We start from the raw sequence: 21,691 nt of genomic DNA, 5'->3' as shown, positions 1-21,691 counted from the left end.
CGAAGAAGTTAGGATTCATTATGCGAGAAAGATTGTGCATATAGGACACCCTAAGTATAAACTAAATGATATTGTAAATAAAGCAAGTAATTTAAGAGAATAATTTAAAAGGCAATGGAATGGATCCTCTTGGAATTATTCGGTTTAATAATCCTAATCATGTAACTGATTTAAATAATAATGCAAAAAGTTTCTCGATTAATCAAATAACAGAAAATAAAAATGAAGAGAACTTAACTTTGGACTTATTATTATTTGAAGAAACTCAAAATTATGAGGAAAGGTATCTGATTTCAAATGAGATACATGATTACTATTGTTATGGAAATCACGAATATAATTTAATCCTTAATAATTTTTATAAAGATTATGAACTTGGGATATTAGAAGAGTTTAACACTCATAATTTTGATATAGACCTTAATATAGACTCTAATTCCGATTCAATTTATAAAATTGAATCAAATCCAAGTTCAAATTCAAATTCAGGTCTAGAAGTTGAAGAAATTCCTATTTCCCATCAAAGTTTTGGCTCTAGTTCTTCTTTGGAATCTAGTCCTTGCTCACAGTATAAACCTAAGTCTCAGACTAACTACAAACTCGATTCCAACTCAAATTCAGAAGAAAATATTTCCCACTCTTGGTCTACAGTTTTAACTCCTCAAAATACAAAAATTTCTGAAGAATCTTTAGACCGTTTTGTAAATAGATCAATAAGTAAATTAAAGCCAGATCAAAAGGAGATAATATCAATAGATAAGGGTGAAGAGTCACCAGACGTTCTAAAAGCTATAGGATACTGCCATACTTCATCATTCTATACAGTAAAGAGTTTGGAATAAATTTTGAAATATGAGCCTCACCCTTCCCTCCCCCCCAGTGTTTCAGAAGTAAAATTCAAATTGCTCAATTTATAAACAATAATATAACTAAGCTTTCTACACACTTTATAATCGGCAATTACATACCAACAATCTTATCAATTCAATTAAATATAAGTTCACTCTAACTTTTAACTCTTACAAGAACTATTCTACAAACTATCTATTTACTAATCAGGGTTTTCCCCACAAAATTCCAATTTCAAGTATAATAAGTTCCTCCAAGAAAGAATTTTAAAAATTGGCTATACAATATAAAGTAAAGGTATTCATAATAAATAATTACAGTATATATGAATATATTATCCCATCCAAAATTTTTTATAGCAATAATTCATATATTTGATTCCAGTCCAAATTTACGCGGGAAACTGTGTGCGCAATTAATTGTCAGTTACCTATTTTTGGATATGAATACTTATGCTTAAGTATTAATTCTACAAATTCAACTTTATGAACACAAATAATATAATGAAGAAATCATTATTGAAATTACTTTGAATGCATTTATTCGCCTATTTAAATATTAAAAGTCAATAATTAACTTATGGGTTTAATCCAACAAGTTCATTATTTAGAGTTATCAATACTTGCAAATTATTTTATAAAAAAGAAAATTCTATCTAATAAATCCAAGTTATTAACTGGTCCACTTATTTACATATCAGTTCATCCACTCACCTTCCTCCCCTAAAAACTAAGTTATACTAATATTAAACAGAAAAAAATCAACGAAATTTTACATAGCGTTTCTCATTCATCACAATCCTAATTCATCAAATTACATGGTATTTTACAACATCTATCCATCTTTCTTCGGCCATCCCTTCCCTACAATGGCTTCAAGGCTAAATAAAGTGCATGGCAGCCCGCCTTTTTATCATCCCCAAGAGTCATTCAAGCGAATTGTGAAAATCAAATAATGCAAAACAAAGATATCAATCAAGCATAAATAAAATCTAGTAAATACTATTTTCATATTCTTATATTCATAAATATACACATTTATGGGTTGTTCATAATTTCACATACTTCTTTTTAATATATATTAATTTCAGATACAAATATTTAATGGGTATACGTACACGCACGTCTCCATTCAAAATGTCACCCCAAAAAAAAGTGTATGTAACTATCCGTCTGTTGTTGTCTCTTGGGGTTGGCGCAACGCACATACAATAGTCAAAATCTGAACAAGTAATAACTTTTGTGTATGGGAGTGGGCTAATTAGTGGATTATCAGGAATCTTATAAAAATGGAAGAACAAGAGAGGAATTGGCCAGCTATTAATGGGGACCAGTCTGTTTCTCGACCTTATGCTGCCATATCAGTATCAGCAATGCCCCAAAACCAGAATAGGCCATTACAATCATTTGTTCCAGTCCCTGAAGGAGAAAGCAATGACCTGAATATCAGAGAGGTTCAAACTTCTACAAATACCTCTATGGTGGAAGATAATGCTCAACTGTTACCTATCAATCATTCTTTTTCCAAGCATACTGAGTCTATTCCAGCAGTATCTAAACTAAATGCTACTGTTTCCATTAATAACAGTAATAGCGCCACAAACACTAATGCAAACCCTATAAGCTTTAAATCTAATATAGCAAGTGGAAACACTGAGCTAAGTGGTAACAGTAATAACTGCTCTGGAAATACTCAAAATGGTACCTTAAATTTAGATTTATACCAGGCCGCTCAACAGATCCAAACAGGGAACCAGGCAAAGCCAATAATTGCAGGTTTAGGGAGCACTAATGGATCTCTTAATGCTCCTTTGCAGTTTACTGCTGAGCAAATTCACCAGCAGCAGTTGATGTTACTAAATGCGATACAACAACAACATATTAAACAACAACAACAACAACAACAACAACAACAACAGCAACAACAACAACAACAACAACAACAACAACAACAACAACAACAACAACAACAGCAAACACAAAATCCTTCACAATTACATGCGCAATTGCATGCACAACAGATCTTTAATACTATGATCCCCCAACATGCTCAGATTAATCCAATGATTTTTCAAAATCCAATATTAATGAATGCACTTCAGTCAGGTGGGACAAATCCAATGAGTGTTCCATCACAACAAGTAGTGGGCCAACCGCATTCACCAAACCCAATGGGCTTGCAGCCTTTTCCTATGCATTCAATATTGTTACCAACCCTATTACAAGCTCAAATTCAGGCACAAATGAGACAACCATCATCAAACCAGTCAGTTCCGTCCAGTATTTCAGTGGAGAATAGTTCAATTGCAAAAGGAGTAAGCCAAGGTATAGGAAAACTTCCGGTAGACTCTCATGAAGCAAAAAGTACTAATAACGAGAATATTGCTCCCTCTGGAGACGAGAATAATGCGAATGATAGTAAGGCAGAAGGAACTATTACAAATAACTTGATTAGTTCTACTTTAGCAACAGAGGAAAAGAAAGGAGGAGATGATAATGATGCAACCTCCCAAGGTATAGGTATAAGCTCAGCCCCTTCTCAAGTAACAAATGATAGCAATGGTGTAGCAGAGAATTCTCAACCCACTAAAACTAAGGAGGAAAGTAAAGAAACAAAAGGATTATCTTCTCAAGAAAATACTCAATTAACTGAACCAAAATCTGACATTGATAAGGCAGACTCTAATGCCATTACCGGGCCAGTTCAACAAATGGATTCAAATTCAGTTAAGACTTCTCCATCATTAGTTCCAAACTCTGGAGGGAACCAACTTGCAACTCCATTATTAAATCAATCCCAGCAACAGGCACAACATGCAGCATTAATTCAAGGAGGGTTGTTGCCAGGGCTTGGTATTCCAATAACCCAACCAGGTGTTCCAGGTGTTCCAGGTGTTCCAGGCATTCCAGGCGTTCCAGGTGTTCCAGGTGTTCCAGGAAGCCAAGGAGGGTTAGTTAATCCATTTTTGATGATGCAAAGAATGTCTGCAGCAAATCCTATGCTTTTAGCATTCAACCCTCAGCTAGCTGCTGCTGCTGCTGCTGCAACAGCTGCAACATCTACAGGTTCAGGAGGACAAGCTCAAGTTCCAGCTCAACCTCAAAATATGCCTCCAATTATTCCTCCTACTCCCCAAGGTGTTGCACAACAACTTTCCCAAATGATGGGTTTCATGGGAGGGAGTGGAGGTTCTGGAGGAATTGAGGGTTTCCACCAATTCTTCCCTGGATTAAACATGGGTGGGGAATATATTGGAGGATTACTTCCAGGAGCTTTAGCTGCAGCTGGAGTGAACATTGGAGGAGGTATTAATAGTGCAAATGCAGGTGTAGGGGGTGGAAATAATAATGCAGGATTTAATGGAATGGTACCGGGAATAATAGGATCAGGAATTAATGGAGGATGTTTATTGGAAAATGATCTTGAAAGATTACATTCTCATGCAGAAAGTCTTGTAAAGACTTTATTAGATACATCAGTACCTAAATCAGGTATTAGATTACGCCTTGAATGGGATAGAAGAAGATATTGTTTTAAATTTACAGTCTACCAAATAGAAGAAGTGAGGGATTCTCTTGGTTATCAAAAGAAAAGATTAATACCAGTCGACCAAGATGAGTTATTTGTCAATGTGAATGCATCAAAACAATTAAGCATAGACAATGTGGAGAAAGCAATGTGGAGTGCGTTTGTTTCTGTTCGTCATACTTTGGCAAAGTACTGTGATCGGCAAGCTGGGCAACGACGTCAAAGTGGGGCAGGCTTAACCTCAACTGCATCAGGACGTAACTTAGGATCCAATTCCCTTGTTAAGTTGGATGAGAGCGGTATAATTTCTGGCATTAGTGGAAAAGTTAACAAATCATTGAAGAAGGATGAGCAATTGCATACTAGATTATTGGATGGCAAAAAGTATATCCCAGGTAGTGTGGGAGGAGGATTAATTTCCGACTTACCTGGTATTGGAGCAGGTTCTGCTGGTCTTGGAGGTAGAACATATAAATCTGATCCATATAGTAATAATATGGGAGGAATTGGTTCAGCAGGAGGAGCATCTATGGGCGGAAATTCTACGATTGGTACAAGGGGAAGAAGAGGTTATGGTAGTGGTAGTACAACAACTACCACTACAACTAGATCAGGAAGATTTGTATCCCTTAAATATGGCTATGATGATATTCTAATGAGTGATGATGATGCAATTTTAGGTGCTGATCAAGAGTATGTAGGAGGAAGAAAGGGAAGAGGAAAGAGTTCGAAGTATGGTTCAGGTGCTGTTGGAGGAGGATCTTCATCTGGAGAGGATGAACATGGTATAGCTTCAGGATCAGTTTCTAACAATAATAGATATGCAAAGACTTATTTGACAAGTAGTAGAGGTAGTAGAAGAGGAGGTAATGGAGCATATTCATCAGGGAATAATGCTGGTACTGGGGGAATGAGTGTATATAGAACAAGAGGTTCAGGATTATCACTTTCAGATAATTGTGATTCTTTGGGAGGCGGTATATCAATTTCCACAAATGTTCCTATATTTGTATTACAAAAAGACGATCCAAATAAGAAGAGCAACTCTCTTGTTGGATTATATGCAGAATGGGTTGATAAGAATACTATTTGGGATGTTAGAAAGGGACCTTTTAAGACGGTTTTTGTTTCTGAAAGTATTAAAGATTTGGATTATACATCAGATAAGAGGGAAACTTTAAAATTTACAACTAATAACTACTTGAAATGGGATCCTTCTCATCTGATCACAGATTTAAGAGGGATTCATATTCCTCTTTCTTTAGCAGGCAAGTACTTTGGACTGCTTAGGAATGAGAGAACTAAAGGGGATAAAGAAGATGTGAGAAGTAAAGTAGATAAGATTACAGATCAAACTTGTGCTATTTCTACTGTTACAAATAATGATCAAGTTGGTATTAACAAAGAAGAGCAATCATCTTATTTAAATTCAAATATTGAAGCAGGAAATAAATCAGCTCCAATTACTATTAAAGGTAACCATGTTCCAAATGCTAATCAGATTAGATTTATATCTAATGATGAGAGTTTTAAAAGCCAGCAATTATTTAATAATAATGTAGTAGGAGGAGAAAAACTTAATAATGAGAACCAGGAAGAGCTTGAGAGCAAGTTATTGGAGAGTAAGCTATTAGAATTGGAAGCTGTTGATTCAGTTTTAGTATCAACAATTCAAACAACAGCAGCTTTAGAGCAAAGAAAAAAGCGTGAAAATAAAAATTCTTGTATATCAGTACCAACTGGATCATTCTTAATTAGAGCTTTTTATAGTAATAATGGCGTAAATAATAATAATGGTAATCATTCAGATAGTACAAATGAAGATGAAAATAGTTCAGTAAATGGAGGACATTCTGGAAATGGAATTGAACATACAAATCACCTAATTATTTTTAATAATGAGGAACTTGAAGAATACAAACATCTTGTATTGAGGTTTATGCATCAACAAAATGGAAATGATGATTATCATTTAATTGAAAATTATAACAATACAAATAATATAAAGAATGATGAAGTGGTTTCAGAAGCTGTTGTTAAATCACAAGAGATAATGGATTCTGTGAATACTACTGAAGGAATAAATGATCATCAATCAAAGAATTCAGTTTCTCAAACAATAACAACAGGAACAGGAAGAATTCCTTCAAGAGGAATTAAAAGAAGAGGGTCATTGAAAAGTCAGACAGATATTACTATGAATGGAGGAGGAATTGAAGGTAATTCAACAACTGTTTTAGATGGAGGCAGTACTTGTAGAAACACTACTGATGACCATTCATCTTCAATGACAATATCAGGTACAAATATTAATTCGAATTCAGGTAGTAGCTCATCATTAACGACAGCTTTGAATGGTGGAGGAGTGTTAGGACAGCATTCTTCTTCTTCTAATAATAATAATAGCGGCAATGGAATTTCTTCATCATATGGAGGAGTTGTTAATGACGATACAGTCTCCTCAGGAGGAGCAATTGCAGTATCTGCAATGTTAGAGGGACTAATTACCTCAGTTAGAGGAAGCTCAGGAGACAAATATAGACAGCAGCAACTGATGCAAGCATATCCCCAGAATAGATTTGTATCTAAAAAGAAATGCAGAGAGACAAACGAAATCTTGGCAAAGTATGTTAATGATTTGGCCAGTGAGTATTGTCATCGCAACTTTGGGTCTAGCAACTTGGCTGATGGTTATATTAATGCTTTCAATAGTCATGTTTTGAAGAATTTTAATAAATAAGGATTTGGAGATTTTCAATCCTCACTATATAAGTAAATATTATGACAATTCCAAACTTTTAGAAAAGATCCAATTTTATACGTCTAAAGGGCCTATCATTAATAAGATGATGATACCGATTATGATTAATAATTATTATTATAATACTCTTTAATATCATACATATCTTATTTATAGTGAAGATATATAATTCAGGCTATGAGAAAAAAAAAGTAAAGTCAAGTAGATCTGAAAATAGAAAAATTAATAAAGTTTTGATTGTAAACTTTTTCTTTTTATTTCTTTTAAAAAAATATAAATTAGAGCGAAGTTCATTGCTTCAATTTTTTAAATCTTTTACTTTCTGCTTGTAAATTTCTGACAAGTTGGGCGCCAAGCCGCATAAAGAAAACATGCTGCCGCCTAATTAGTGTTATTTTGAATAGTTAGGCGCCAATAATGAAATATTATAGGTTTGAGGTTTTAATTTAGTTGAGGGGTTTAGAGCTGGATGGGGGGGAGGGATTTGGTAATATTTAGGCTGGGAAGAGAGAAAGTGTGAAATTTTTGGCGGGAAAGTCTATTAAAAGATATATAAATTTTAAAGGTACCGGTAATCAAAGCGATCAAAAAAAAAAATTTGTAACCAAAATATTTGGAGTAATTGGCATTGAGTAGGGTATGTTTTAGAACTTATTTGTTGAGCAGTATATGGAAATTTGTTTAATTGCAAGTATAATACCCAGAAAAAAAAAACTGAATGGGAAGACCCTGAAATCAAACTTAAGTCTGAATCAAACTTGGACTAAAATATTATTTTGAAAAAAGAAATCTCTAAAAATATTAGTGGAAAGGAAAGAAATAGTTGAGAATTTTAGAGGATCTAGTATTTGAAGGTTTATAATGTCAGAAAAGTACTGGAGTCGTCTACTTTTGGACGTTGCAACAAATGTTAGATCAATGCACGATGGAGTAAGCAGAATGCCATTTAATTATAGAGAAAATCAAAAGTATCCAGAATATTTGGATGATATTGGAGCTCTCTGTGCATGTATTCGAGTCTTTCAAGATTCTCTCTCTCCCACTTCTCAGCATCTTGCATTACATCCGTATGAGAAGATTTACAAAGACCCTATATCTATGCCTGACCTACTTACAACAAGTATATCAGACCAGATGAGAGAAGAAATTAAAGCTTCAGAATCGATCGTAGAGGAACTTAAAGATACTGATGATTTTGATCAGATATTCTTTAAAGATATGGATAGAAGCCAAATATGCAACAGAATTAATGAATTCAATAATTCAATTATTAATATTTCTCAGACAATTTCTGACTTGGATTTACTGCAATTCAATGATAACACTAAAGCCTAAAGTTAATAAGTTCTCGTGATCACTATCAATCTACTTGAAGTTGTGAGAAACTAAGTTATCTTTAGATTTGCAAAGGTAACAAACAATACACTAACAAGTTAATGATTAACATTTATATATAACTTCCATCTATTAATTGACTAATTATAGCTTATAATTGAAATTAATAATTATTAATACCTCCTTCCCTTTTCTTAAAGTTAAAAAATAATAATATTAAAAAGAAATAAGATTCACTTTTTTATCTTCTTCCAATGTTTTATTGGTTCTTCTGGAATTCACTCATATTAAGCTAAATATTAAGCTTCAAAACTCCTCCCTTGCTCTGGACATTACTAACTCCAGAACCATCATCATCAAAAGTAGTTGTAATTAAATCGACTTTTTCTTCATGTATTAAATTCATATCAACAGTACGATCATTAGCATCCCCCTCAGCATTTGCTAAACTAACCTTCTCTCCAGGTTTGAACGCTGGCATTCCCTTATAGGGACATCCAGAACATCTGAAAGCATCACCTAAGTAACAATTGCCACAACTTGAGCGAGCTGTACCTGTCTCAACTTTCTCTTGATATACCTTTCTTGCAGCTTCAATTCCAATTTCCTTCTCAAGATCAGCTCTTCCACAATTACAGTTGTTACAGGCTCTCTCTTTTGACTTACAACTTTCTTTTCCTTGTCCAAGAGGAACATAATTCTTGATGTCTGGTACAGAACCTTCTAAGTCAATATCATCAACAAGTACTTTGCCTTCTTCAGGTTTCCAACTGGGCTTTTCAGCTTTAATAACTATCTCAAAATCACTATCAGATGAATTTAATCCATCACCCTTCAATTTTTTTACCTTAATAAACCCAGAAAACAACAAGTTCCTTTCAAAGGCTTTAACTTTATCAATAGAGTCTAGAGCCAATATATTCACTTTTAAAACTGATCCAAAATCCAACACCCCATAAAACTCTTTCAAAAATTCAAATGTAAAGATTTCAGCCAAAATTGATCCTGATGATAAATAAATGGATACAATTCTAAATTCTCCCTTCTTTACAATAGCTCTTAAATCAGATAAGGATGAAAACTTTGCAAATTTATCCTCTTCCTTCTTAATTCTATTCAGCTCTGACAAAAATACCTCACTCTCCTCTAATTTACTATCACTTTGATAAGTAATAATTAACTGAGTCATACCAACAAATCCAGCAATATTTCTCTTAAAATGTTATTTTCTTCCTTTAACAATTTTATTTTAATTTATTTCCTCGAAATTTACTTTGAATTGGAAATTTTGGCGCCTTTTGACTTTTATAAACCAATTAAAAATTTTTACATAACATGACCGGTATTGCGAGAAAAAAAATGTGCATGCAACACGTAATTGATGAAAAATATGATCAAACTTCTTTTTTAATAATAAATGTGGGGCAGGGTAAAGGAAGTATGTTTTGAATGAAAATTTACTTTTTCCATTTTTCAACTTCAATTAACTTAGAATTATTCCTCAGTTTTACTTGATTTTTCAAATTAGAAATCGAATTAAGTGAATTTGAAAGATTTTGGATAATATACTCCTTAAGTTTAAAAATTGCCTCAGCATCTGACTGAATAACTTGTTTGCATTGAATAATTTCATTTCTAGAATGGCTTTCTTGAAGGTTGCTTTGTTGTTCAAGTTGAATAATACGACTCTTTGCCTTCTCCAACCTTTTTAGAGCTTCATCTTTGTTACGTTCAAACTCTGCCTTATAACTCTTTACTTTTTCTTGAATTTGTTCCAATTGCCTCATCTCCCTCTTGTCACAGACTGATAAATCTCCATCCAAATTTTTGATCTTTTTCTCCAAAGCATCGCATGCCTGTTTCTTTTGAATTATAGTATCTTTTGTACTCTTCATTATTTCACTGAATTGTACTTCTTGAGTTTTCAGTTTTCTCTTCCACATTTCAACTTCAACAATACATCTTTTGCAACTATGTTTCATGTTACTCCAATTCTGTCCAATTATTCCATCGACTCCTTGAGATTTATCATTGCTTCCAGAATATGAAATATTTAAAGATAAAGGCTGAAGCAAATTGAATGAACAAACTTCATTAGTTCTTATATCATTTGAGGTAATATTTGTAATTTCTTGATATATACTATTCCAAGCTCGGCTCAAATTATATAAATTAGTTGAATGTTCCTCAATAGATAATTCAATCTCCCAGTTTTCTTTTTCAGTATTTTCTCTTTCTGTCCTTAAATTACGTATTGTTTGTCTTTTGACTTTCATATCCTGATAAACTCTTGAAACATCATCCCTTTGTATTCCTTGATTGGCAATTCTCTTTTGAAGTTTTTCAATTTCATCCTCGATATCTCTCAACTCCTTCTTTTTTATGTTCAAAATATTTTCAGTATCATTACAAGAATTTTCCATTTGCCGAATAGAATTCTGGCATTGACCAACAGCATGTTCCATTTTTAACAAATCCTGAGAAAGCGTGTGATTTCTTTGGAGCAATAACTCTCCTTCCTGTAATTCGTGATTGATTTTTTGGATTTCCATATTCATCTGTTCAAGTTCATGCTTTTTCTTCTCTAAAGCCTGTTGAGCCTGGTTCTTCCTTTCTCTGCAATAAGCTTCCAAAGTCTCATTTAGTAATCCTCCATCATTCTGACCATTCAGAAATAACTTATAACTCTCACTTAACCTTCTATTCAATGTTTGAGATAACAATTTTGACGAATCTAAATTATTGTTATTTCCTTCAAAATTTGGAAAACCATTTGCAACACTTGAATTTGCATGCTGAAAAATATTAGACAAAGTACTTGTTAGAGATGTATCTGCCATATAACCACCAAACTCTCCATCTTTGCTATAATTCAAATGTGGGAAGACTGCTTGTTCATAATCTAATAACTCACAGAGCCATGTCATTGCTGCAATGTGTTGTGGCCAAGTATTTGGAGCTCCAGGTGCAATAATAGTTGTTTTGTTAATTGTAATAGGATATCCTATATCTTTGAAGAACCTTGGAATCTCATCATCTGGCTTAGATATTTTTATTCTTGGATCATACTGGCTTATAATAAATTGTAAAACTTCTAAATATAATGCTCTAGTTGGACTATTTAAAGTTTTTGGATTAATCTGATTTGGATATCCTCTCTTACTCAAAAATGTTAATATTGTCTTCAATCCTTCTCTTCTGCTATCCGAAATACTTCTCCCTTTTGATGATGACGCTGCTGCTGAGCCCATATTTCCAGTCATTGAAGATGTTCCTACTGCATTTGCTCCCCTTTGAGAATTTCCACCTCTAGATGATGAATATGCCCAAGCATTATTTATATTATTTATATTATTACTATTACCACCCTTCATTAATAATGATGACGTGGCAAAATGTGTAGGTGATTGAGTCTTATTTTGCCCTATAGAAAACGATGTCATTACGACATCTTGGCTATTAAGATCTCCATTCTCTGAATTATCTCTAAATCCTGTTGTTCTTCTCATTGAATTTTGGCCAAAAGGACGAAAAGCATTACTCGACATTTTCTTCCTTCGCTACCAACATCAATTCCTTGCTTCTCAATCTTGTGTGTTCTTACTTGTTTTTATATCAAAAGAAGAGTTATAAATCCAACAATTTATATATTATTCACTTGCTTTTGCTCAATTTAATTTCCTGCCACCTTATTCAGATTTTTCTCTTCAAATCACTGTTTTCATAAATACCCCTATAATATGTGGTTGTTTTCATTCCCGCCCAAAAATGTTGTGGGGTATTTTCATTTATGCAAAGTTGCATGCAACACGTAATATATTTGAGTAAATGACCGCCAAGCATTTTTATAAGGCACATTTGTAAAAAAAAAAAAAAAAGTTAGAACAGATAACTCAAATAATTATTAATAATAGGGTAGACAAATTTTGAATAATTACTTAAAAATATCAATACAGTATTTTACCTTTCAAAACTAAACTAAGCTTAAATTAATTAATAAAATTGAAATTCAATCCATCTGCAAGAGTATTAATTTTTTTTATATAATATATATTTCATTTGCATGCAAAACAAAATAACTAAAATTGCATACAAAGTCAGGCGGGAAATTTAGTGAATTAAAATGCACAAATGATTATTGAGCTTTTATTGGCAAAAAATTGGGATTTTTTGTTTACCACAAGTCTACATCAATATCCAGATCAGTAAGTGCCACATTTGTATCATCAGCTTGATTGGAAACCTCTTGTAAGAATGCTGGAGTTTGTACTTCTCCTTCATTCGCAAACCAGCTTGCCATTTCATCAAGTTTACTGGTTTTGACAGCATTCGCCTTTGGCGCCATATTTACTGTCAATTTTTGCTTTTGTAATGTAGGTCTGGATTCTGTTGTTCCTCGTTTAGGTTGGGAAACTGATTTCTTTTCTGATAGTTTAAGCTTGACTGTGCTTGCACTCTTTTCTCTCTTTGCGAGATTTTCTTGCTTTTGTTTTAATCTTCGTTCTTCATCCAACTTTGTTTTACGTACGAGATCTACTGATGAAATGAAATTCCATAATACACGGAAATAATCTGGCCAAACAATTCTTTGAATCGTATTTTGCGGTTCTCCCAAGTATAGTGCCATCTTTTCTAGATTTTCTTTAACACTTTTCATAGTTGCTACTAAATCTTCAATTCTAGGCTCAGTATCGGAAACAAAGTCCGCTAGAATCTTAGCAATGGGATCCTTTTCTCCCATAGGGCCGGCTCTCTCATTACTTTTCTGAGCTGATTTCATTGTATCTGTGACCTTATTTAAAGATCCATTCAGTGATTGAATTTCACCTTCAATAGCACCTAAATCACATTTGGCTGCTTTCTCTACTAAAGCCAATGGCTCTGCCAAAGAAAGCAATTCTGGCTTATCTCTCCAAATAATCTCTGTGATATATTGAAGCAAAGTTTTAATAGGTTTAGTACTCGAACGAACCTCACATAACTTTGATAGTGAACTCATTCTAAAACCTTTAGCTTCTCCCTTTTCTGTATTAAGATTCAAAACATTACCAACTGAAAGAATTATGGAAAATACTTTCTTAAGCTTTGAATTTGTCTTAATTTCGTTGCAAACTGTAATAATCTCTTGTAAAGGCGTCATTAATTCATTAAAGGAGTTGTCAAACGAAAGAATAAACAGCTGAGCATTTAAACGGGCGCCAAACATTGGAATACCAATCATTGCAGCTATAAATTGTTCAGGCTTATCCAACTGAGTCAAGTCACCTCCTGCATCAATATACTCTTTTACGATTGCAAACTCTTCTGGAGTTGGGGTCATTAAAATCAAAGCTTCTGTAGCTTCTGTATCCAAAATCTTCTTATCAAGATCCAATATAGCATCACGCAATTGTTGGAATGTATATGCACTGAACTTTGATAATGCAATACTTATATTGTATGCTCTCTTTGAATCTGGTAAAATTTGCATGACCTTTGGCTTCTTTGCCGCCTCTGCCGCCTTCTTTGGTTTTGCTGATTCGATACCAAATACTTCTTCCAAATTCCCGAAATCCAACTTGATTGGTTCTTTAATATCCCAAATTGTACCTTGAATATTCTCAACCTTATCCCAATGTAGCTTCTTTGTCTTCGATTCTGGACCAGTTGACTTACCTCCTGACTTTCCTCCAAATTTTCCTGCCTTTCCTTTTGGGGGTCCTTTTCCTGTTGGGGGACCTTTCCCACCTGGTGGTCCTTTTCCTCCTGGAGGACCCTTTCCTCCTGGAGGTCCTTTTCCTTTCGCTGGCGGACCCTTTCCTTTTGCTGGCGGCGCGCCTTTTGCTGGCGGGGCCTTTGCTTCTGCTGGTTCTGCCTTTGGTTCTGTAGGAGCACCTTCTTTTGCTTGCGATGGCGCAGATTTGTTAATAATGTTGTCCATTTTCCCAATACCATCCAGCAATCCAGATAATGCCTTTCCTGACTTCACACCTGTTCCCACAATACCTGTGTATACTCCTCCATCCGAAGGTTTGTATTGAATCATTGAGCTAATAAGAGCGCCAACTCCGCTACCTTTAAGAAGTTCTATCACACCCTGTGAATCAGGAGAAGGAAGTCCCCATTTTGCTGATGCTGTAAGAGCAATTCTAGTTGAAGCGCATACAAATGGCTCAAGATCGATCACATAAGGTAACTTTGTTACTACGTTCCCCCCACCATCTAAAAATGAAATGCATGCAAGTCTTTCATTACCAGATTCTTCTACATCAGGTTTTGCTCCTTGAATCTTTACCAAAATATCATCTGGAGGAAGTTGTTGGTCGATACCTACTATCTGAGTCTGAGTTACTTTAACTTGTTTAGCCTCCTCCTTATCTTTATTTCTTTGTCTAACTAAAGGAATTAATGCATTTGGAATCCATATTGATTCTTTGAAATAAGCCTTCATTTCTTCCTTACCTGCATAATCCAATAATGGCAAATAAAATGGCAAACCTGTATTCTCATCTTTTTCTATTTGAGTTAACAACTTCCCTTCTGGTGTTATGCAAGGTTCTGGCATCTCCCATTTCTCCAAAACTATCTGAGCTTCTTCATTTATCATCATTGTCACTGACTGCTCTCCCATAACTGGGAATCCTCTTGTTAACTTTGGAATGTTAATTATAGGTAACTTCTTTCTTTCTGTCTTACTAAATGGAGGAAGAGAAAGCATTGTAGAAACTCCCAGATAGTCTGGTCCTGTAATTCTTACTTTCAAGTGAGGTAAAATTGCTGTTGAACTCACTGTCATACTCTGAAATGATTCTCCATGTAGTGCTCTGATTCTTGAAGTACATAAAAGCTGTTGAGTTTGGTTATTTGAAAATGGAGTAGTTCTATTTAACCCTCTCAAATTCTTTGGATCAAATAAAAAAGTCTCTAATTGTCGATACCTTAATTGATCAATACTTGGACAAATTGGACTTGCTAATAATGGTGATTCCTCATACATTATTCTTGTTAATTTACTTGATTTTCCTAAGGTATCGGTAATTATTTCTTTTAAAGATCTCTCTGCTCTTGATTCTAGTGATTCTCTTGCATCAATACACTTGTTCTGAAGCTCATGAGCTATATAAGAATCTGTACAACTGCTTACATTTTCTGTTAAGTATACTTGGGTATCTGCATCTAATAAAGTTATCAATTCTAATACATATCTTGTATCAGGATGATCAAATCCTAAGTTCTCTCTTCTATATTTATAAACTTCATTATAAAGCTCTAAAGCATATCTAAAGTTTCCAGCCTGGTGAAAAATACATCCCAAAGCTAGTATATTGTCTTGTACTAATGGAAACTCTCTGTTATTGTAGATCCTCATTAACATATCTAAAGCTACCATTATATGTTGTACTCCTTGTCTACAATCTCCAAGTAATCGATAAACTAATCCCAAATTTGAATAACAATCAGCTACACGAGGATGAGGTGGATTCTTATTATGATCTCCCAGAACCTGTTTTCTGATTTCCAGACAATTATGTAACATTTCCTTACATTTTTCAAAATTCTTTATTCTGAAATAGTAACTTGCTGCTGTAGAGTATGCATCACTCATAACTAAGTCTCCTGAACCATAAACTTCATTTACTAATGAAAGATATTTTTCAAGGTAAAATGCTGATGATGTATGATCTCTATACATACTACATAGATCAGAGACTGTTAGTACCAGACTACATAATACTGAAGAATCGCATGAAACTGATGGTCCTACAGCTGTAACATTTTGAGCTGAACCTCCAGATCCTGATAAATTTGAGATATTGCTAATATGAGAAGAATCATTCTTTGCATTTTTATTCTCAGAATTACGATCTGCAACAGCTAAGATGGTGTTTTCCACAAGAAATCGAAGTTCTTTAAGATATTGTTCTCCTTTACGTAATTCTCCTGTTAAACCACAACATTTAGCAATAATGATTAATTCTACAACCATTACACCTTCTAATGGGTGTCCAAGGTACTTGGATAGAAAAGCTCGAGATATTTCATAACAATGTAAAGCATTCAGCATGGCATCCGAGTATTGAGCTTTCAAAAACTTCTCTAAAGCTGAGCTTCTTAGTCTTTGAATGATTCTTTGGATTTCATGTATTTCTCCATCTCCACGTGATTCTTCAAGACGTTGTAAAAGAAGAAGGGAATCTGTCATAATTTCAAACTTCTCATTAACAATTTGAGGTCTGGCTTTTGTTGTTTGTCCAAATAAGAGATTATTCTTTTCAGAAGTTGTTAGTGTAAAGTGTCTACTTGCAAACTCTTCTTTAAATGTTTGACTTAAAGCTGCTAGTGAGTGTTCAGCAGCTTCTGTTAATGCTGGATCCAATACACTTACGTGTAGATTAAACATATCATCTTCTCTTTGAGAAATTCGAGCATTTCTTCCTTCTTTTTTTCTCAAATTACTCTTTCCAGGAGCTTTATCTTGGAAAAGTAGACGTTTAATAGGGCCAACATCAAAAGGAAGAGTTGATTCAACAAAGGTACTTCTATTATTTAATTCTGAGTAACGTCCATCTTTAGAGAGGTTGTTCTTCAATAGTTTAGATTCACCATTAACAGTGGTTGCAGTGGAAGATGCTCCTGTTGAGCTGGAAGGTAGACTACTAGCTTTGGAATCTTTACTTATACTTTTCAGAACAGTTTTTGCTGAGGCTGGCTTTGATGGTACGCTTGCTGGAGGAGCGTGACCATTGGATATTGGTGTATCATTTAAAGGTTCTGATGATTTTTTAGGTATTAGGGCCTTTGAAGGTGGTTTTAATGCAGTAGGAGGTCCTTTCGAGACCTTTGGACCAGGAGGAGAAGCAGGAGGAGAGGGTGATGGAGAAGCTGAGTTTGGTGGAGGTAGTGATGATGGTTTTGGTGGAGGTGGGGATGATGGTTTTGGCAGAGGAGATTCTGAAGGGTTTGGAGAAGGAGTTGAAGATAATTTTGAAGGTGGTGGAATTTTCGTTGCTGGTTTCCCTCCAAGTGGTTTAGCAGGGGGAGGCGGCTTTTTTCCACCAGGAGGAGAAAGAGGAGCCTTGCCTGGCACACCCAATTTTTTCATAGTTGAATAATTTTTTTCCTGTTAAATATTAGTTAATTTAGACCTATTTGAGTATAACTCTTTAATTCTTTCCATGTATTGATTCTTTTTTTTGGCTCAGAGTTTTCCCAATCTAGAAAAGGGTCTAGATTGACATTTTCTTTCAATATTGAAGAAAAAAGCGTTATTCTTTGTAATTTGTTAGCTTTTTAATTTAGGGAATCTTAAAAATATCCACAAGAAATTTAAAAATAAAAAACAAGAAAATGCACCCCTATCTCTGTGGTTTTTGTAATTTTAAAATTTGTTGGGTATTTCCAGAAAATTTTCACCAGAGTTAGGGGTACTAATATATCTACATGCACACAAAGATATTATTGGTATATTTTGGGAAAAAAACAATAAATATTTTTTTTTGACAAGTTTTAGCGTTTGTTTTACTTTGAATTTCTACTATTGTATGTTCTTATTATCTTCTTTCCCTGTTAATTTCTATATCTTATAATTTTTTTTGCAATTCAAAAACACTTTTTAATTTATTTCAAATATGACGTGTGCATGGTAAGAAATTTATTGGGAATATTAATTTTTAAATTAATATGTTAAATGGAAAATATATTTAAAGAGAAATGTGAATAAAAGTAAAAAATTAATACATTTTTTTTTAGATAAAAATATGAAATAGGATAATTATCTAACGAGCTCCTTTAGAAAATTTTCGTAGTTAAATCCTCCATCATTAGATGGGAAATCCCTAATTAAAATAAATAGTAAAAATGTTAAAAACAGGTTGGGGGGAGGCTGTTTGCATGCATTTACTTGCATGGCAAATTATTATTATACCGGCATACATGCAAGATGTACAAATAGGCGGGATATGGCACGTATTGAAATATATGAACTTACTTTAAAAGTATTTCAATTTCTTTACTGGTTAAAACTTCTCCTGTATTAGTTAATAGAGAAGTCAGCTGCTGGCTGGTGATTGATCCAGAGTTCTGTAATATTGGAAGGAATTGATGAATTAGAAATAATATTAAAAATAGAAAATGGAGAAGTAACACAAAGTATATTGAACTTACATTTGAATCATACGATCTGAAAAATTGAACTAGATTTTCAAAAGTGTCTTCTGGATGTACAATAGAATCGCAAAATTTTACAAAAGCTTGTAAATCACATGTTTGACCAACACTTGCGACAAATCTCTGGACTTCGTTTTCAGATGGCGCCAATCCCTAAAATTAGGAATAAAAGTGATGTTTAATTGATAATAAAAATGGAGTGGAAAACTGACCATTCTTCTAACAATCTCTCCAATTTTATTGGTTTGAATGGTTGGACCTCCTCCCTACAGTTTAAAACAAAATAATGGTATTAAAAGATGATATTAAAGATTGCTTGGGATTAGGAGTTGGGGTTAATATAGCGGAGTAATGCATTTATTTCTTCATTTTACATATCCCAAGGATGGCTTGGTAAAAATTTAACTTACAGCAGCATCTCTGAATGAAAATTCAATTCTCTCTTTGGACTATAAATATGAAAAAAGGAATTAATTTATTTGCAAAAAAAAAAAAAAAATTAATGATAATTAATAGTCATTTCTATAAGATTCAAGCTTCTTCCCTAGTTTCTCAAAATTCATTCAAAGGAAGAAAAAATGGATGGAGCGTAACAATCAAAAGAACTTACAATCTTGAAAGGTGGCATCTCAATAACTGTATATAATTATTTTGCTTGCAATCTTCACACAAAATTGATAATCTATAAATTGTCTTTTTTTTTTGAACTAAATTAATTTGCTCTTCAATTTTTTCCCTCTTTATTTTTCATGCGCTTTTTTTCTCTACATAATAAAATCTTTATTTTATTTTATTTCAAAGATGCCGCCTTTTATTTCACGACCAAATGGCAAAGCAGATAAAGGCGGGACTTTAGGGCGGGCAAATGTGCATGTTGAATCTTGTAATGTAAATTTTTCGATACCTTCGAAGTTAAAGATTTAATAAAAACAATAAAAAAATTGTGAGGAATTTCAAAGAAAAAAATTAAACAAGAGTTAGAATTTAAATTGTCAATATAAGAAGCACTTGTGATTGTGATTGATTAATATTGAGATATTGAATCTTTTATTTCTGAAAATTATTAAAGTGTAAGTGTGAGTTAATTTAGGGGACATTGATCAAAGAAGAAAAAGTATTAGCAAAACTATTGTGATTGAGTTATTTAAATTTATTTATTTTTTTCTAAAAAAGGAGATTTAAAGTAAGAAAAGTAGAAATGATTTCATTATTAAATGGAACAGGATGTGTTGCTTGTACTTCTGGATGTAAGGTTGTAGTTGATGACTACAAAACTACAGGGAGAATAGAATATGGTGTATTTGTAGGATATTATTCTGAAAGTGAAGAAAGTGATTATGATGAGTCAGATGTTGTTACTTTAGATAAGAAGCCTTCAAATATCCAAGATTCATCAAGTGCTGAAGTAGTCTCCATTGAAGATGAATTAGAAGAAGGCGAAGCTGATATTATTAAAGAAATGTTTGATAATGCTTCATCTGGAGGAGAATGTTCATTAGATCAGACATGCCATTTAGCACATAGAATGGGTCTAGCACCTTCTAAATCAGATCTTGAAAAACTTAACGAAGAAACTGGTGGAAAAGTAACTTATGAAGAATTTGAAAGGTGGATTATGTCAATTACACATCCAGAAGACCATATTGATTATATGGTTTCATACTTCAGAAAGTACGATTTGAGAGGAAATGGCAAGATTTCAAGACAGCAATTCATTTGGTTAACAAGTATTGGCGGTGATATTCTTACCAGAGAAGAAGCTGAAGCTATTCTTGATAAGTTGTCCATTGGAGGAGACGTATACTATGAAGATTTACTCAGAAAAATTATGGATGTCGAAGCTTCTGATAAGCCTATGGTAAATATTGGAAACAAGAAATCAACGCCTACAAAAATGCCAACAACTAAAGTACTTGTGACACAAGTTTCGACTACCATAAGAGATTTAGCTGATAATGAAGCATTTCTTCCTACTATTGATCTTCTTATGGCTTTAAAAGCAACCTATGGAAATGAATTAACTGAAGCAGCTGCAAAAGAAGCTACAGATTGTTGTGAAAATCAGGATGAAGCTGCTAAATGTTTACAAGAATTCTACTCAGAGTGGGCACAAAATAAAGGTATGGTTTCTAGAAAAATCGTTAGAGGTCTTCTTATGGTCTGGAAGGCTAAGCTAGACCAGGTTAGTGCTGAGGCTTGGATTACAAGCTTATGTGGAACCGATGAAAATATTGATATTCAAAGTGTTTTGAACAAGGTAGAATGCAAAACTAACGAGATAAACTAACTTGGAATATTTTAGCATTTTTTTCTTCATAAATCTAAAACCTACTTATCCCTTTTTCAAAATTAATACAATCCAATTTTCCATTTTCCCTTTTTCTTACTTATAATTAAATTCTGCATGCATGCAATTATTTTTTTAAAAATTTGTGCAAATATTATCATATACCGGAGATTAGGCGCCAACTCATTTATTTTTCTAATTAAATTTCTTGAATATTCAAAGAATATTGGGGTTTGAAAGTAAAAAATTAAGTTATCTAAGAACAAATAGTAATTATTTGTTCTAGATATAAAATGAATGGAGGATTTAGGGGGAGAAATCATAATGTAACAGAAGATCATTTGAATTACAATATACCAAATAACTCCATACAACCACAATATGTGAATGGCACGTCGACCCGTGCTCTTGGAATCCAAGAAGCAACTAATCTTACAAATTTAAGGGGAAATTTTATGGGGAATGATGGTTCTGACTATATTCCAGTTCAATTAAGAGCTGCTAATACTAATTTAAATACTAATCATTCCATTAGTCAGAATGTAAACCAGACAACCTATGGACAAAATGTCTATGATATTAATAGAAACGCTCCTGGACAAATGGGAACAAAGAATTTTGGAGGATTAAGAATGGGAGTTGCTCAATCTAAGGGAATGGCTCACACTCAGCAAATTGGTATGCAGTATGGTGATTCTATGCAAAATGGGAATCAAGGCGCCAATATTGGAGCCATGCATGACTCTAATATTGCTTCTTATGGTATGGCAGAAATGAGTTATAGG

At 33.5% G+C, this 21,691-nt stretch overlaps 8 protein-coding genes across 8 annotated transcripts; 5 read left to right on the top strand and 3 right to left on the bottom strand.

Moving 5' to 3' along the window:
- Nucleotides 1-119: 119 nt before the first annotated feature.
- Nucleotides 120-842, top strand: Chro.60470 (hypothetical protein). The annotated part of the gene is made up of 1 exon (XM_662264.1): nt 120-842. The coding sequence occupies one exon, from the start codon at nt 120-122 to the stop codon at nt 840-842; it is 723 nt and encodes a 240-aa protein (XP_667356.1).
- Nucleotides 843-2,137: 1,295 nt separating this feature from the next.
- Nucleotides 2,138-7,117, top strand: Chro.60471 (hypothetical protein). The annotated part of the gene is made up of 1 exon (XM_662263.1): nt 2,138-7,117. The coding sequence occupies one exon, from the start codon at nt 2,138-2,140 to the stop codon at nt 7,115-7,117; it is 4,980 nt and encodes a 1,659-aa protein (XP_667355.1).
- An 882-nt stretch (nt 7,118-7,999) lies between these two features.
- Nucleotides 8,000-8,473, top strand: Chro.60472 (hypothetical protein). The annotated part of the gene is made up of 1 exon (XM_662262.1): nt 8,000-8,473. The coding sequence occupies one exon, from the start codon at nt 8,000-8,002 to the stop codon at nt 8,471-8,473; it is 474 nt and encodes a 157-aa protein (XP_667354.1).
- A 292-nt stretch (nt 8,474-8,765) lies between these two features.
- Nucleotides 8,766-9,662, bottom strand: Chro.60473 (hypothetical protein). The annotated part of the gene is made up of 1 exon (XM_662261.1): nt 8,766-9,662. One exon carries the CDS (start codon nt 9,660-9,662, stop codon nt 8,766-8,768), a length of 897 nt encoding a protein of 298 aa, XP_667353.1.
- A 268-nt stretch (nt 9,663-9,930) lies between these two features.
- Chro.60474 (HEC protein) lies at nt 9,931-12,021 on the bottom strand. Its single annotated transcript, XM_662260.1, has 1 exon — nt 9,931-12,021. One exon carries the CDS (start codon nt 12,019-12,021, stop codon nt 9,931-9,933), a length of 2,091 nt encoding a protein of 696 aa, XP_667352.1.
- A 626-nt stretch (nt 12,022-12,647) lies between these two features.
- On the bottom strand, nt 12,648-17,555 carry Chro.60475 (formin-related protein). The annotated part of the gene is made up of 1 exon (XM_662259.1): nt 12,648-17,555. The coding sequence occupies one exon, from the start codon at nt 17,553-17,555 to the stop codon at nt 12,648-12,650; it is 4,908 nt and encodes a 1,635-aa protein (XP_667351.1).
- A 1,488-nt stretch (nt 17,556-19,043) lies between these two features.
- On the top strand, nt 19,044-19,265 carry Chro.60476 (hypothetical protein). The annotated part of the gene is made up of 1 exon (XM_662258.1): nt 19,044-19,265. The coding sequence occupies one exon, from the start codon at nt 19,044-19,046 to the stop codon at nt 19,263-19,265; it is 222 nt and encodes a 73-aa protein (XP_667350.1).
- Nucleotides 19,266-19,817: 552 nt separating this feature from the next.
- On the top strand, nt 19,818-20,906 carry Chro.60477 (myosin light chain). Its single annotated transcript, XM_662257.1, has 1 exon — nt 19,818-20,906. One exon carries the CDS (start codon nt 19,818-19,820, stop codon nt 20,904-20,906), a length of 1,089 nt encoding a protein of 362 aa, XP_667349.1.
- The last annotated feature ends 785 nt before the right edge of the window (nt 20,907-21,691 follow it).

The sequence above is a fragment of the Cryptosporidium hominis genome (assembly GCF_000006425.1).
Source record: "Cryptosporidium hominis TU502 chromosome 6 CHRO016151, whole genome shotgun sequence".
Classification (NCBI taxonomy): Eukaryota; Apicomplexa; class Conoidasida; order Eucoccidiorida; family Cryptosporidiidae; genus Cryptosporidium; species Cryptosporidium hominis.
Note: the sequence above shows the minus strand (reverse complement) of the source record. Positions and strands in the feature narration are given on the sequence as shown.